At 43.9% G+C, this 18,037-nt stretch overlaps 1 protein-coding gene across 1 annotated transcript; it reads right to left on the bottom strand.

Annotated features, from left to right (window-relative positions):
* Window positions 1-12,402: 12,402 nt before the first annotated feature.
* On the bottom strand, window positions 12,403-16,601 carry LOC118473873 (uncharacterized). The gene is made up of 2 exons (XM_035963647.1): window positions 15,102-16,601; window positions 12,403-14,307 (listed from the first exon to the last, which is right to left on the bottom strand). The coding sequence occupies exons 1-2, from the start codon at window positions 16,564-16,566 to the stop codon at window positions 13,913-13,915; spliced, it is 1,860 nt and encodes a 619-aa protein (XP_035819540.1). The 5' UTR covers window positions 16,567-16,601; the 3' UTR covers window positions 12,403-13,912.
* Between the last annotated feature and the right edge of the window lie 1,436 nt (window positions 16,602-18,037).

The raw sequence follows: 18,037 nt of genomic DNA, 5'->3' as shown, positions 1-18,037 counted from the left end.
AGATATATCTAGAGATAGAGCGGGCGCGGAAAAGGCGGACATAGGAACTAGGTGAATAAACAAACATATAGCTCTGGTGTTCATTGCGAAGTAGCCTACAAATTAGTATTCATATCCGGCTCTCACTGCTAGGAGTAGATCTGAACCAACGAACGTAGGCTAGGACCTGCATGTAATGTTACAGCCTTGCCAATACTTCCTTTTGATAATGAAATAGCCGAGGACAGGCTGTCTCGGAAGTAAGTGCTTTCATGACATTCCAACTGGTTAACACAACACTATCTTCTTCTTTTTTCAGGAATTGGTATATCGATCAAGTGGAATATGATATATGTGCAAATATGTCATCATCACTGGAATCAGCATAAGATTTGGATTCCATCAACTTGAACCTCTCTATCTTTTTCTTCTGTTCTTTTATTTTAAGCTTCAATAGCTGGAATCTTTCCATTCGTAGTAGTTATGAGCTCCTGCTTAAGGTTCTGGGCTACGAATTCCTTCCTTGGTCCCTTCCTTCGCTAGCCCTGTTCCTAAACCTATTCCTTGCATACGAGCGAGGCCCACGCAAATACTACGTAGGATATGAAATCAAAACTACGATTGATTCCCACGAGCTAAAGGTCAATACGAGCGTTGCACTAGCGAAATCTAAAGGATTTGTGTCCCCTCCTGCTTGTAGTATTGTATTGTCATCCGACAAATTATCTAGTTGTAGGCGTCCGTTCAAAGCGGAAAGAAAGAGCACTGGTCCACGGATAAGCTAAAAGGCAGGATGCAGGTACTGTTATAGAAACTCGGCATGAAACAGGAACTAGGGACAAAGAAGAGAGCCAAATAACAAGTTTAGCAAAAGACCAAGCACCCGCAGGAAAGAGACACAGAGGAAAATGGCATTCATGCAAAGCCAAAAGGTGTAGCTGAACTCCAAACCTAAAGTAGAGGGGACAGTAAGTAGAACCATCCTCCGAGGAAGCACTGGTTCGAGGAAGAATACCAGATCCAGTTGAGGAAGAGGTGGTACTCTGCAGCCAAAGGAGTAGTACTGGGGTTAGCTCTAACCATCTTGTACAGAAGAAGGGATTACGACTAGCCCAGGCAAGGAAGTAACTCAATCTCAAAAGGGCGAGAGTTTGATTCAATTAGAAATCTCAAATCAAGGCAAATCCGTTCATTGAAGGAAGTGAGCTAGCTCCCATCACTTCATCTGCTGCCTGTTCAACTAATCGAATTCACCCTTTATTCCGATTGGAATTCCTTTTATCGAATATCCCTGCTCGTACTTCGAAGTCGGATTGTCCTCCCGGCGGTTGCATCTAACCTGCTCCCAATCTGATCCCTATCCTAGTTCTGGCTCCGGCCCACTTTCATCAGCAGATCCTGCCTTTCCTAAGCTATTTCATTCCAAACATTCCCATAGCATCTTCTTTCCCTTGCCAATACAACTAGAGAATCGTAGGCCTCGTACGTGCGTATTGGTTTCTAGCGCAAGGAAGCATATGAACTGCACCGGTAAACCAACCCGTCTCCTACAAGGATTCGCTGTTCCTATCTTTTCCATTGATGTGCAAAAGCACAGGGTGATGCATACAAGTTGGCAGATGCCTTGCTTTGCCTAAGAGCTTATCCGTGTCAATATCCCTAGCTATCCAGATGCCTCCTCTCTTAAACCAAGGCATACTCTATTCGGAACAAATAAACAATACTTGCGAAAAGCGTAGCCTACACGAAAAGCATCGTATCTAGTAGCAAAGGAAAAGAAATGGTTTCTACACCCTCCGGGGTTGACGCCAGGGAAATATGCTTTTTATATTTCTAATGAAATAGCCGAGGATACGATCTGTTTGGAGGGCGTAGTACTAGGTTTGTTTTATCCTGGTTAACCTTTCCGTTGTTGCCGTGCCTTGCCCCAAAAGGAAGGTTCCGCTCAGTTATAGTTGAATTAAAAAGTAGTACTTTCGCCTATATGTGTTCCTAACTTTTTTGCAATGGGTGACCCACTTCCTTTTCCAAAGCTTAGTGAAAATGCTATTCATTGATTTCCCCGCTATATGAGATCAACTTTTTAAAATCCATCATCTACTTTCCGAAGGGAAATCGGGTTTACTACTTTTGCCCATATATGAGAATGATCCTAACTTTGTTAAAAGGAGAGCCTAGCATTGGTACCGTGCCCCTTTGCCTTTGTTAGAGGGATAGGAGCAGAACCGGAGACATGGGACTGGATTCGATTAGTATTGCGCTCGTAAAAGGAATAGGAAGGAATAAACCTCAGATGAAAAGGAATATCTCTACTCTAGCGCTCACTACGTTCTCTAGCGTTATTATTGGCGAAAGAAGGTGAGCCTCTAGGTGCGGAGCCTGTATATACGTAATTAGATCGATCTATGAACAAAGGAAAGAGTCAGTCCGGAAAATCTCATATTGGCGTACCTGATAACAACGCTCATATACGTCAATTCAAGGAAAGGATGCTGCTCTGGCTCGTAGGAACGAATGCTTAGGATAGGAATCGCGCTAGGGGATGATTCGGTTGGGATAACTGATCATGGGGATAGCCTTGCCATACCAATCATTACCCGGTATGGAGGGGGAAAGCATCCAATTGTATATTCCTTACTCCTGGATTCGATTAGGCTGGTTTAAAAGAGAAACCCACCCTAAAGCCGAGCCGAAACCTTTTAACGGGATAAAGGTACCCTTTAACGGATGCCGAGGAATGGATATCGATGGATGAACTACAGTTAGTTACGAGGATAGTAGGATAAAGGCTAGGGGTAGTAGGCTAGGCGAACAGACGCATTGGGATTGGAATGAACTGCACCATCATTTTGGCATGATTCAGATCTCTTACCTGAGGAAGAACTAACTTCTATCCGTATTGGAGCATCAATTCACTGACTTCTATGCGAGGCGAGGAATACTTTCTTCGGGGAAGAGAGGAACGAAAGCATAGAAAATCGATAAACAGAAATGAGTAGTTGACACGGGAGACTAATTGCTTCAGCCTAGTCCAGAGTTTTCTACAAGCCGAGTAAAGTGTTCCTTTTGCCAATAACAACCATTGCTAAAAGCAGGTGCCTTTCCCCAAGGATACCGTCAACCGATTAAACCTTTGCTAATGGTGGAATTGCCAAACCTTTGCCCATGCCGAAAAAGAAGCCAAGTCCGATTCAATAATTACCTTTCTTTTGTCTCTATCTTTGGACTGAATCAGAAGAAAAGCAAGGCTAAAGGAAAGGAAGCAGGCCAGGTTGGAGAAACTGGTTCTGGTCCGGAGCTCGGGGATAGCTCCTCCCCTATGATCTCTGTTCTCTAGTGCTTTGCCTCCCAAGGGTCAGATACTTCTTGGGCTTGAGCAACAGGAGAGGACTCGTTTTCCTTCTTAGCAACAGGCCGTGGTTTTCCAAGAAAGGGTCTGGATCGCATCCGTTGGGAAAGGTCGAACTACCGGTATTAAGCACTGCCTTCTCTACCGGAGAATCACCCGCGGAAGAGATATCAGCTCCGGTATAGTTGTACCTTACTAGAGAGACACGCCACTCCAGCACTCTCACTCTTTAGAAGAAGAGACAAGAAGAGCATTGTACCAATTCGAGAAATCAAGCTCATTCGAATACTGGAGGGATGTACTACACTACAGGCAAACAGATCTCATGTAATGAACGCGTACGAAGCACTATAAGTTAAGTGAAGTTTCATTCATAGCTTTCTCTGGTTTCTTGGTGGATATGTCTCCAGGTCTAAGGGAAGGCAAGGCTTCTTTCTATCTTTGCTTGGGAATACCATTCCTGCTTCTCCATTTCTCATAAGAGCATTCCTGGCCTGCTTCCTTGATCATAGCTTTGGAAAGGAAAGTCAATCAAAGTCAAGGGAAAGTAAAGTACCTTAGCAGGATAAATGACATTTGATTTGCTATTGCCAAAATCTCTGCTGCTCAGTTTCTTCCTTGTAGAAGGAAGTATGAGTATTCCAAAGAGGGATTAGAGATTCCAGTTTCTTGGTAAGGCATCTTCAAGTCATCTTTGCTTTGTGTATGCATGCATGGGCATAAAGAGAGCCTGAATTACGCATATAGCAACAGAAAAGTAGAAAAATGGGAAGTCGGAATAGCATCTGATCGGAAAAGACTAAATTAGTAGGACGTAAAGCTCGGCTCGTACAGTATAAAACGGATAGGAAGTGAAGACAAAGAGCCTGGCTTTATGCTCAGCCCCCACTAGCATCCCACCCAAGACTAATGAACGGGAGGAGGCCTATGTTACCCATATATCGATGTCCTTTTTTTCTTACTAATGTATGCATGTTTCTCTTACTTTTACTCCTTTCCAACATAAAGTAACTCATCTCACTTTCTTGAATTGAATGTTAACCTATGTTATTAATGTGCATGTACTCGCGTTGATAGTCCTTACTACTAATATTAATATAAGGTCTTCCCCCAGTTCTGAAGTTCTGGTACTAAATTAAATGCCCTAACACTATTTCTCAAACCAGAGTGAACTACTCCATCCACGTGTTCAATCAAAGGAACTGAGACATTGCTTGATAGAAGAAAAAGACTTTTGAGTTAGCGAAAAGAAAATCCTCCTCAACGGATCAAACAATACTACCGTACCCGCCGACGCCGAAGTAATATCGATCGAACCTATTCCACTCGCACTGACACTATAGAGAGCTTCCACCTTTCAAGCTGTCTTGCCTTTACCCTGAGAAGTAGCACTTGGGGCCTCACGGATGAGAATCCAATTTCCACAAAATTGCATTGTTTGCTTTTTCACATACATAAGCCTAGGGCACGAGGAGATAGGGACGATACCCTGCGCACCCTCTCTAAAGCAGTGAACTCGATAGCGCAATTCCTGTTTTTTTTTGTTTTCTCTCTCTTCTATTTTGAATATTAAAATATGCTCTTTGGAGCCGGGAAATAAGATCGGTACTTGAATAAAGAGATATAGATAGAGATAGTAAGTTTTCCATTCATTTAGGTTGGCGGAAGGATAGCGATTTTTTTCATACAGCTCGGGACAACCATTATTACAGGGGTCAAAGACCAACGAATGGCTTGGGTACTACTTTCATCACTTATTGCTAGGATAGGACTTTCCTTACCAGAAAAACAAGGCGCGAAGCGATGCCGCCCTCTTGGTTTTGATTTCCTCACAAGTATACTTTTCCGGGAAAAAGAGATTCATACAACTTCCTTTCTGCCTCCACCTTACTCACCGGCTCTCGCTTGTCAGTTTGGCTTTGTGAATTTGAAATACCCTCTCTCCTCGCTTCTAGGCTAGGGATTGGCTCGTATCCTGGTTGAGAAGAAGCAGTTTTCAAGCTTGACTTTTCTTGTAATAAATGATAGAGCAGAGCACTCGCTCGTCAACTCGCTACTCTCTCCCCTTCTACTTGTCTAGGCTTCATACCCGAAAGATCAACTGGCGCAAGCACATTCTTGAAAGATAAGGCCAGAGAATAGTAGGTATAGCGCTGTTGTAGGTTAAAAGGAGGAAGAAATAGCTGTACGAGTTGCAGAGCTGGTGACAAGTGCCACTGTACGCTAGAAAGAATGAGTCCCTAACAAAGTAAAAAAAGATAGGTCGAAATGCCTGTATTCCTACTGGAAAAGTGCGTGATGGTTACTCTTTATCATTGGCATACTTGCATTCCTTTCCCCAACTATCCGAGTTTGGGTTTCCTACCAGTCCTTTCCCTTCGCCAGTCTTAGACAGTTCGCTTACCCGATAGGCTTGGCAATTCCACTACTTTAAGTTGGGATTTTTTCATGTATCTTTCCTTTTGTCCTCGAAAGCCTGTCTTCCCCGAGAAGACAGTCTTCCTCTATAAAACAACAACATTAGTGGATATAGACTAGGCTAAGGGACGGACTTCATCTCTGTTCTTACCCAAGGAAACTGGGTATCGGGGCGGTATAGTATAGTATAGGAAAGGAGTAGATCTGCCAGTATCTGCCTTCTGTTTGGGGCGCCAGGTCGAATACGTCAAATAAAAGACAAAGTGTGGAACAGCAGATCTAGTTTCTTGGCATGTTGATCGATCAACCCTTTTGCGGGTCTATAGTGCCAGGGCTCTCTTATAGACTTATAGATGGGTTTCTTGCTTTGGAGGCAGGCTATTGGAGTGCGAGGGTTAGCCAGTTAGTTCTTTCTTATTTGAGGTAAGGTGATCCGCTATAGGCTATAGGACGAGAACGGGAATATGCAAATATACGAGTGCCAGACCCGATAAAATATACGAGTGCAAACGCGCCCTCCATGATCATTGCAAGGTTTAGAGCAGTTAATAAGCCAAGCCACCAGCATCCAAAATAAGTAGCGAAGGATATTAATATGATTGCTTAGCACGGCTCACGCACGTTGCTATACATCAAAAAAGCTTCTTCGTCTGTCTGTCAGCAGCGTATACAAAGGCTGCATGATAAACCTATCATTATCCATCTCACGAACCCACCCTTGGGACGAACTCACTCCTGGTTCTCAAGCTTCCTGTTTCTAAATCGAGGAAACAGATACCAACCAAGTCGTAGACTTACCACTTGAGTATGCTCATACAGCCAAACCTTTTGATTGCAAACATTAGTAGTTAAAGCCATACTGTAATCACCCACCAACAATACAGGACGGAAAAAAACAAACTTACTGCATTTTCTTACCAGCAAAGCAAAATGCGGCCCAAGCAGCGTAGGCTTGTGAATCTTCTCATCCGCCATAAAGTCTTGCACACACTTACCCATAGCATAAACTGAGTTCAACAGGTTGTCACCAACAGACTGCCCCCATGCATACTCCCACAACCCTTCAAGATCACCAACATAATCCCAGAAAAACATTTGAACAACGTACCGGACGAAAGGTAAGTGCGAAGGGCGAAGTTGCGAAGGAATAGTTGTTACTACTCTTAGTTTAGTTTAGTACCCACGGTCCATTTGATCATTTGCTGCGGTACCAAAGTTCAATCGTCATCTTCAGTTGAAAGAGTACACATTATATTGAGTACCTCCCTATCTTCGATCTCTCTTGTAAGAAATCCTACGCATCCCTCCCTTGTCAGAAAATAAATAGGAATATGAGCCTGTACTCACTCACGCTGCCGGAGTACTTTTTGAGTTGAGGGTAACGTAGTAAAAATCCTTTATTTCTGGGGATTTGCCTTTTCTTTCAAAATGAATTTATGCTTAGTCTAAAATTGGTAAATACCAAATAATAATAATATAAAGATATAATATATATTATTATTATTATAAATATGTACCAGTTTCCTGAAACTAACAAATAGAGTTATAGCTTTGATTGACTTACTAGCTTACGGGAATGCTTTGAATCTCAACTTACTTTTTTAGAGGGGGGGATTACTACTGCATGGAAGGATGGTATACTGGAACGCAGGTGTTCTTACTCTTTCTCAGGTACCTGAGAAAATAGAGTTGGCTGACTATAACATGGAAGGCCCCAAGCGTCGCCTTGAAAATTATGTGGAAGAGTTCCGGCTTGCTTGCATTAGGATCCATCCCTCCAAGAAACCATCAATATATGAAGCATATGGCTCCTCTTTGAGTTCTATTTTCTTGGGGTTGGGATGAGAGCACGATATGAGCATGCGAATTTCTTCGAATCTACCATTGGAGAGAAAATAAGGGGTTATGTGGATGGGGGATTTGGAGATTCTTGAAAGAATGTTTTGGCTTCTTCCTATTACGCTTCAACACAGAAGAAGATTGTTAAAAGGTGCTGGAAGGAGGATATATTTTTCCAATTGTTTCAATTGCCCAACCTCGGAATGGCCAAGGTTTAATGATTTCATGTAATTCTTCCGCTTACAGGTTTTTAATCGGTCTGTATCTTTGGACATCCTCGGGCGTATTTATTGCAATCTTTTTCCATGTTTGGCCAATAAAACCCATATCTGTGTATCAGCCATCTCATTCTTCTGCCCGCTTGATGTGCTCCAGCGATTCTTTCATGGACCTCAGCCATTACCAATAAAGCCCCCCTTTACCTTCTCTTTCTATTCTATAAAAAGGCGAACATCTAATCTAGGCCCGGTCGCCTTTCTATGAAGGCGAGCAGCCCAGCCCCCTTGTGGAAATTTGTATATTAAGGAAGCCGTATTTCGCAATAGCAGCTCCGAGAAGCTGGGCTTAGGGTGCGCCTCCTGCGGTCGTTTCAGTGACTCAATTGGCTGGCTTCCCTCAGCTCAGACTGGTGTCGCCACCTCTCCCAGGACCGGAATGATTATCCCTGCCCGATGGGTCTACATTCATCCCTGAATGTCGTCGGGTACTCTTCACTTCCCCGCCATTCTTGTAACCGTCACCTGTAATCCGCGCAGGTGTGTCCGCACCCCCTGGAGTGGACGAGAAAGAAAGGATTTTTTCTCGGAGCAACCCCCAGACCCAGGAGTTCACTTTCCCGTATGAGCATTCGGTACATATATAAGTCAGTGGAAGAGTCAAAGGGTCACCACTACTGAGGGTCTCCCCCCTTATCTTAGAAGGGTCGTCTGAGGGTTCGCCGCGGTTCATTGCTGTGCTTACACACTAGGCTACCCTTCTCCGAAAGCTCCGCGGGACCACCTATCACTAGTCTTCGGCCGGAGGGGTTTATTGCACAAAAAGGCCGGGACGCAGAGGAAAGCCCAACGAATGTCAGATGCAAAGCCCCGCACCTCATTAAGATCATATTGGCATACTCTCCCAAAAAAAAAAGAGCAGACCCCATTGAAGACGGGAGTGAGGTACAACAAATTTCCGTCCACCTTCTCACGGAGCCGTACGTGGACGTTACCGCTCATACAGCTCCCAGCCAGCAAGCAGTTAGCTTTCCTCTAGAAGTCATGGAAGTGTGGATAAATCGACATCAAACTCTAGTCGACAGAAGGTTTTTCTTTTTTTCCCGCTCGCAGTAGTATAGTAGTCCCAATATTCCAATACTACAGCGTTAGCAGCGTTTTGTCTCGATGAAAAATCTTCTGGTGACCATGAGGATTTCTTCTCTATCCTTTGGACTTGAACGATCCAATTTCGAATCTTGTTGGAGATTCTTTATCTGGCTTTGACGTATGGGGCCCTTTCCCCACTGTTTGAGAAAAGTTTTTCATCTTTCCTTTACATCCGAACAGGACGGGCCACTAGTCCCTGATCTGGACGCCGCACCTGGAACTCCTTCTACCTGTGGTTGTGGGGTTGGCGCCTCCTGAGCTGCTTGAGCAGCACCCACAAGGGGGTGGGAAGGAATAAGACTACATAAGAGAATACTCTCTTTTTACTTTATTGACTGGTGTCCCGCGGATCTCTCTCTTTAGGCGCTTCGTTTAGTTCGTTTATAGCGAGAAAGCCCATGCGAGTCAATTAAGTAAGCTGGAAGGCACTTTTTAAAAAGCCTGGAACTTGATCCAATCTCTAACCAATTGCGGCTTGTTAGAGCACCTAAGCAACGATGCGAATAATCGCTTGCCTAATTCAGTAGGGTTTTCATTTGATTTCTATATGATAATATGCAGTAGCCATCCATCCTGGAAAGGAACAACCATAAGTGATTAGAGCGATGCTCCTTTTTTTGCAAAGAGTTGAGTTCTTCCTCTTTCGCGCAGGATAGCCACGGACTCTTCCGAAACATTCAGATATAGGAAAAGCCAGAGCCAAAGCCAACGCGTCAAAGTGGTTCAGCAATCGACGTAACAGGTTCAAATACTCTAAGCTAGGTATATAGAAGGTATATTCGATTCAACAATCTGAAGTAGTGGAGTTAGCCCTCGGTATACCATACTGTAAGCCTCAGATAATCACTAGCTTATTCAAGAATAATATAGTATAGTAAAGTCGTAGAGGAAGAAAAGAAAGAAGAGAAAGAACTGGGAGTATGAGGACAACTTACAGGGAGAAGGAAGGTGGAGACAAACAACAGGAGCTATTCAACCATCGTTAGAGGCAAACCAATGATTAGAAGAATGCTGGAAGAAGAGGAAAGCTGATTGATAACACTTAACCAAACATCGCAAGGACAGGAAGGAGTATCCTGAACGTAAGGCCAATGGCTAGCATACTTCGCTGAACACTCAACTTGATCTATATCGATAGACACATCTGAGAGAATCATAGTTCCCCCTCTGGGGATAACTAGTTCTTCTCCCGAGTCCTTGTTTTGTATGAGATAACAGCAGTCTTTACTTAACCGAGCATCGTAGGGCTTACTTCATCACACATAGCTGTCTTTACTTTCGTTTCGCTAACCGCCCAAAAGCAGGTGCGCACACACAAATGCTAGGCGAGATACGTAGTTCTCTCAACCCTTCCTATCCATCATTACAGACCGGAACTAGATCGGATTAGGTAGAGCAAGACCTTGAGCCTCTTGAGAAACCAATAGAAACGACAGTAGCTAGCTTCACCAGAAGAGGAAGAAAGACTTCTATAACTTAACTTCCCTATTGAGTAGAATGCATGGCAAGTTTCCACTGCTTTAGGCTACTCTACTAAGACTCGAGGGCCGACTTCACGTAACTAAACTAAATGGCTTAACTAAACTAAAAAGGAACTAAACTGGGATAAATCTTAACTAAAGGCGTACTGTACTTTGCTTAACACTCACTATATTCAGCTAAAGCTGGATGCGTATTATATTATATCTTGCCTTGCCTTGGTAGAGCGAAACTTTGAACCCAACACAAGCAACTCTCCAGGTTTAGCGATATTGATGGGTTCCAGCCTCATTCCACTACTTACGCTTCCCGCAAGAGAAGAGTCTTGATTTCGATTCGAGAAGGTAGTTATTCTTCTTCCGATAGTCATATTGATTGATTCGAAGAGACTAGAACGATACACATTCCCTGCATTTCTGCCAGGAGGCAGAAATGGATGGTGGAAACGGATGCACGAAATACCAAAATAGGAGCAACTTATTAAATAGGGCTATCTATACAGTAGGTCAAATAGGATCAAGTTTTGCCAATTCCGAATTCAAGTACGAAAACTAAGAAGTTGGCACTTTTAACACAAGGAAAAGGGAGCCCACATAAAAAATCGAAAGCGAGTTGGTGCTTGGGAAAGATACTGGTACCTTTAGACTAGGGTCAATAATTCATTAACATTTTTTTATTTTCCTGGCTTAAGGCTTTCACCGCAGTATTGTCTTATGCTTTAGCCAAGTATAGCTCTTAAATCTGTCTGATTTGCCAATCCAATGAATCATGATTTCCCTTGCTTTTCAGATAGCCTTGACATGAATGAAATGTGCACTTGACCGTTATCCCTTGCTTTGATTACACTCTCTCTCTATTCTTATCTCTTGTCCGGCACCAATCCTTCTTCTTGATCCCAACCTACTAAGAGTTTTCCGATCGTCATCCAACCAGTAACATGTGATGACCGAATCGACTGCTCTGTGAAGAGTTGGAAGTCAAGCTAGGGGATATTCTCTCTCAACCTATTCTTGGGACATTGGCCAAAGATAATAAGCGAAGAAGGAAGGCAAAGATACTTGGATTCCATTGATTATCTTCCATTTCATCCTGCACTTGATTGCAAAACAAAATCAGAAGCTGTTCTCAGATCCGTTCTCCGCCGATACCAATAGGAAACCTCAGCTGGAAACTCTCTAGATAGCTTCTTAGCGCTTAGCTACTTTCTCCTTCTGCGCCGCTAGCGCTACTACTCCTAGTGATAGGAATAACATACTCTTTTTCGCGATGAGGCCCATCTTGGACCGGTAACGTATTCTAATGATCTGGATCTCTGGCTTATCTCTTACTTGACGGATTCTATTTCAGCTAGTGGGATTTCATTTAAGTGACGATAATCAGGAAAGAACAGGGTGGATTGGCTCTGATCGATACCATCTAAAAGTGCTTGCTTCATTCATTCGTGACATTACTGGTTATTCTTATTTAGTTTCGCCTCGCTCTTGGAATCATGCGCATGGCTCCATGCATATTCATGGGGGGCCTAACGAGTGCTACGAGTGAATGCGTAGCTTTGTCTTCTCTTATTCAATTTCGAGTTAGAGGTTAGAGGGAAAGAGAACTCCCCCAAAGCAGCCATTCTCTTAAGAAGAGCTATTATCCCTTGTTATTTCTAAAATGTGTATCACCATACTGAATCTAGCGCAAAGCTAGGAATGATTATCGGAAGTTGGCTACTTACTTAGACTTAGGTAAATCAGTTCCTTCTCTAAGACCTAACTGCGCTGTCGAGGGTGATCTTGAAAGAGCACATGAAGGATAGGGAGGGACCGGAATTCCCCTTTTTTAAAGAGCTGCTTGTACTCAAGCTTGAAGGTGGAGATCTTATAAAGGTTGCCAGTAAGCAAGAAGCAAGCAGGTATCTATTAACAGCAATAGTCAGAGTCATATAAAAGGTAGCCAAAAAGAAGCATCGAATCCATCAGGTTGTATGAAATGAAAGGAGACCCACAGTCCCACTTCTCCTTCCCCCCGCCCCAGAAATGGGGCGGGCCTCGTTCTTCTTGACGATACCACCGTTCAAAAAGACTACACCTTCTCCCTAAAAACGGAAATCTGGTTTGGCAGTCACAAGGAAGATTGTGTACCCCAACTCAAAAAAACAGGCACGGGACTAGCCCGCTGTCCCGAGGACAAGAAAAAGGCTGTGTTTAGCCTTTTCGTGCGCGATCCCAATCGTGGACCGTTAAGTCGATATGGGCTTTATCTTAGGTTCCCCCGTATAGGTATAAAAGAAAACCCTTTTCCAGTTCATGTTATCGAGGACCTGGGCGATTTTTACCCGCTTCTCGGCGCTCGCCGTTTCAAGGTGAAGATCTTCGTTAATCCTTTTTAGGATTTTTTATTTTCGTATACGCTGGCATGAGCGAATAACATTTTTGATTCGTTCTCGCAAGAACGAAATGGATGGTGCTTCAGGTTCAGGGTTCGGCGGGGTGTGGCTTGTGGATGGTTCGGACGCGGCATTTTCCTCCGACTCCGATAAGTTGAGGTACTTTTGCCAACTCTCAGAGGCGGATCCCGAAGCCGACCCAGAAGAATTCATCCAATTTATGAGAGCGGATTCGCTACCGAAGAAGACCCCCAAGAGAGAAAGAATCACCAAGGCGAGACTCCCAGGGCAGCCCATCTTTCTCAAAAAGGAAGAGAGGGTGAGCCCAGAACCCCATTCTTTCAAGAAAGTTAGAATAGAATGAATTCTGTCGAAAAAGAAAGCAGGAAAATAGGAGTAAGCGAGTAGGGTCAACAAGATTCTAAACGAATACGCGAAGGATATTTTTTATATTATTCCAATTATTATTTATTGATTGATTATATAATTTTTTTTAGATCCATATTCATTTTCATTTGCAAATACAAACTCTCTTGCATTTTATTTTGACTTTAGCGCTAAGGATAAGGGAACGGAGAAAAAAAGAGCTGGCTTGGCTGGTACATCAAGCATATGACATATTGCTTGTTCGGTGTGGTACACATATCTGTCAATGTCAATCAAGTAAGAAAATTCATTCCCACTGTCTGAGGAAAAGGTGAAGAATTGCAATTTATTGAGCTTGTAAGGCCCGTCCCCGATAAAGGGTATAAATAGGGCTATAAGTAGGCCGTTTGCTATTGCAATAAGGGCTGCTCGCCTTTCCTTTTGACGGCTTGGCTTCCTATCGCTCCTATGTAGTGGTCGGCCTTAAAAGGAGTCTTCCTACCATACCATCATGCATGCCTATGTTATAGTGCGTTAAGCTTCGGCAGAAGCAAGCAAGATGATGAAGCGAAGCTTCGTAGACAAGGCTCGTTCCGTGCTTTACTTACGAGCTCGTGTAGTAAGGCCTCGCCCTACTTCAATAAGGGCTTATGCACTCCACTCGTAAACGAGCGTTAGAGCTTTTTGAGCGAGCGAGCGAAGCCTTCCCTCACCCGAGAATTGCATTTCCGCTTCAGCTTCCCCGGTTTAGTTGGTTTGGAGGATTAATTGATTGGATACCCAATCCGCATAATCTTTCAAAGTCACTGCTTCTACGACGATAGGCGTAAAGGCATGATTAGTTCCACAAATCTCACTGCACTGACCATAGTAAACTCCTTCTCGTTGTACCGAGATGGAGGTAAGATTTGAACGACCAGGTACAGCATCACATTTGACACCTGAGGAAGGTACAGCCCAACTATGAGGTACATCAGCGGGTGTTACAATCATACGTAGATGAGTTTTGGCTGGTACAACCACTCTATTGTCAACTTCTAATAAACGTGATTGACCCAATTCTGGATCATCTTCTGGAATCGTATAACTGTCAAAAGTGAGTGACTGTTCATCGGAACTGTTATAGTCCGAATACTCATAAGGTTGGGTCGACGCCCGCCTCCCCCCAAACTTGACTTGCAAGTTTCCCCGCAAAAAGCTCTCCACGCCTACTCTTATTTTTAAAGAGCGCTATTCTTCTTTAGTTAGGTAGTTCTCCCCCCTCTTGAGTCACCCTTATCTAAAAAAAAAGGACGGAGTCTATCTAGATCATAGGATCACTGTATTCAGAGGTCAATTCTCTTTCTTTGACCTCCCACCGTTCACGACATCCCTTGCTTCTCGCAAGAACGGCTCCTCGGTGGAGGAGTAGAAGCGCTGGTCCCCTTCGGCCAAGTGCTTGTGCGTGCTCTTACCTACCGTAGGACCTCCGTCCCCGAAGCGAAGAAGGAGGAGCAGGAACAACAGGTTGTCCTCTCTTGGCCCAGTAGTTCCGCAACTACTACCGTGGTTGTTGCCAACGGGGATCCCCCATTCCGAAAGGTAACGGGGCCGGCCCTTAGGTCCAAAGTTGTATGCCACTGCTGTGGTGCCGATAGATTCACTACTGAAGCCCCGTTATCGGACATTGCGGGCTTAGCATCTATTTTTCGTATATCGCTCCACCACACCGAGAAGAGGTATGTGTACCTCCAGCAATAACAAGAATGGAACCATAGGCTCCTATGCTGGGAGCATTTCGGGGTATAGGTCTAACCACCTCAACTCCCCGTTTCTGGCATGCTATAGTTCTTTTAGTCTCTCGACGACGGGAATGGGAGATGACCGGTAAGCCAGATGCTTCGCGAACCACCGGTACATTTCGTTGCACTTAAATCACCCTCGTTAAGAGGCGCACTCCGATACCATTGATGTCCAATAGCTTTGATAGTAATGGCTGGATCTACTAATACCCCGTCCATTGAGTATAACAGAGCAAACGATGGTATAGCAATGAACAATGGAATGACACTAGGAAAAATGGTCCGAATAATTTCGATAGTAGTTCCATGAACAATCCTTTGCGGGATTGGATTAGTTTGCTCGTTGAAATGCCATAAAGCGCGAACCAACATCCGTGATACGAAAACCAAAATCAGAATGAGGAAGAAAAAGATATCGTGATGTAAGTCAATGATTCCTTGCATCATAGGTGTTGCTGCGTCTTGAGATCCTAATTGCCATGGTTCCGCAGCATCACAAAGAGCGATTGTGAGGAATCGACATTCTAATGAACGAAGAATCATTGGCAGCACCAGAAGTAGGACCAAACCGAGAGTGAGTAGCATAGACAAGGATAGATTTGTGAATGAGACATAGTACTCACCAATATTCAGATCCAGAATTGGGTGAATTCCAAATTGATATTGATCCAACGGGCTGTTGAGATTAGGTAGGTTACCAAAATACCCTCTGCCTTGTTGGGCAATCAAGTAGTCCCAGTTGCCCTCGGCAGACATTCGGGCGTGCAGATCTTGTATTCTCTGACCAAAACAACTACGTCCCTGAGGTGTGTGAATCTCCTCGAGTAAGGAGCGCCAAAAAGCGTCGTAGTCCGCAATCGCACTCTCACGCCGGATACCAGAGAATAGATTCACACGGAAAGCGCTTATTTCCTGTACTGACGGGAGATTCAGGTTCCTCTCACGCAAGATACCTTCCATTTCTCTAAATAAGGGGAGGGCTCGGAGTACCCTATGCACATCCTCCACCGATTCCGATTCTCGATTTAGTGGGATTCCAGGCATCCCACGAGTTGCAATCATAATGGGTTTACTACTTGATAATAGCATTTTTCTATCCGTTAATAAAAATATCATCGTACTTGACAATTCCATCTTTTTCAGCTCTGCTCCCAAAAGAGAAAGGAGACTAGACTGATCCATTCTTGACGTCGGCGTTGGTTTTTCCAACGAAACGAAAAAAAGAACATTCGAACAAATAGACTTGATTCCATGACAAGCAAAAATGCTAGCTTCCCAGTACAGTAACGCATACACTATAGACTTTATTCTCCCGTGCTCTACCCAACGAAAGCCATAGTATAGTAACGAAAGCCATAGTATAGTTGAGAACAGGAGCGGGAGACTGAACACCGACACAATGTCGATTTGACAGATCATCGCCATCTCTTTTGATGTAACGAGCACTCTTTCACGAACTTCTCGGACAAAACGCAATGCTCGTTTCGCATACACTAGAGCGTTTGTCCCATCCTTATCTAGTGGGCCAATGAGATTACTATTACTATTACTATTACTATTACTATTACTATATACTATACGCATTTTCTGAGGAGCAACATGAGACTTGATTTCCTCCATCTCTGAATACGAGTTCAGCTCCGGCACCTATTGATTTAGCTCCTTCTAACATTATATATAATATATATCTATCTATTATCGCGTGTATACTTTCTTTACTTTGTATCTGTGCTATTTCGGTTTTCGTCGGCTACCTGACTTTGATTTTTCTCTTTCGAGCCGAGAAAAAAGAAAGATTTTAAAGCCAGGGTCCCATAACTTTATAAAATAAGAAAAATCCATTTTTCCTATATAGAGATGATATCGCGCTTGCGGCTCTTTCCCCGATTTATCGTTGATTCCTTTTCTTTTTTTCGCCTATGCCAACTGAGCTAACTAACTTGCTGTTTTTTACTTGTTTGGTATCTAGAAATGCCAATTCAGTGAAACATACCAGAATATCGTACTAGATAGAGACTGGGCTCGTCCTGTATCAAGTACTATCTGCCTTTCCATGGCCTTGAGCGGACCTTTACTCAGCTCCTGCTAGAAGGGCTTACGACGAATAAGATTGTTGGAATGGCTTTAAGTGTGCCGGGCTTGCCCCTATTCCAGTACTATATAGATAGCCTCGCCTCGATGGATCGTTGATTCCTCAATCATGGCATGCACAATACGCCAGAGAACCTAAATCATCACATCATTGTAATACGCATTTTCTTGTAAGTTAAGGGAATAGGCCCTGCCCTGGAAATCCATCTCGATCGAAAGCAAGTGAGCTTGTCGGTTGAGTCGTCATAGATAGTGGTTTCCTCAAGTCAAGCAAGCCCTAGAAACTCGATCCCACAGGGGAGGGGATATTCATTTGAGTTGCCGGTGCCGATCTACGCTTTCCAGGTAGTGAGCCTGCTTCATGACTCGATCTATATTTGATTTGCCGAAGATAGTGGTCTCCTTTTGAAGAAGTCGATTTTTCTCTTGCTTTTCCACCGGGCCGGTGCTCCCCTCTGTTAGGAAAGCTGGAAAGGTCTCTGGTTTGTGAGTGACAAAGGTTTCATTCATCTTACTGCCGTTTATTGGATCGAGAATAGAAACGATTGCTTGATGGCTGGTTGAACCATCCTTGCCAATGAGGTGGAGTGGCCAGTGCATCCCATGATATGAGTGACTGCTGGGCACCCTTCCCGCTACTTCTCTTTCCTCGGTAAGCGGATTTCCGTGGAGTTTGCTCCGCTCTAAAGAAGGGTTACCAGAATAGAAATAGGGGAAGGATAGGCCTCATCAATTAGCATTCTATTGAGTCATTGTTTAGCAATCTCGCAGTCATTGAGACAAAGACTTAGCACAGGAGAGGGATCACTGGAGCTATGGCACTTTTTAGCCAGTCTGGCTGAAAGCAGCCTAAGTCCAGGCAATGCAATTCCGGTGGGACGTGCCCAAAGTGGCTTTTGCCAGAAGAAGCGGTTTTGCGGGATGGGGAAAAAAGGCATTTCAGTACATTGTTCGTCGAAGGAATAGAATAAAATAAAGGTATGCTCTCCTGAAAGGAGAA

The sequence above is a fragment of the Zea mays genome, unplaced genomic scaffold (assembly GCF_902167145.1).
Source record: "Zea mays cultivar B73 unplaced genomic scaffold, Zm-B73-REFERENCE-NAM-5.0 scaffold_160, whole genome shotgun sequence".
Taxonomy (NCBI): Eukaryota; Viridiplantae; Streptophyta; class Magnoliopsida; order Poales; family Poaceae; genus Zea; species Zea mays.
This window is presented reverse-complemented; position numbering and strand designations above follow the sequence as displayed.

Coding starts and splice junctions, on each gene's coding strand:
- LOC118473873 (XM_035963647.1), bottom strand. CDS start 16,566: ATGGAGGAAATCAAGTCTCATGTTGCTCCTCAGAAAATGCGTATAGTA. Junction 14,308..15,101: donor TGGACATCAATGGTATCGGA/GTGCGCCTCTTA, acceptor CGTCGACCCAAC/CTTATGAGTATTCGGACTAT.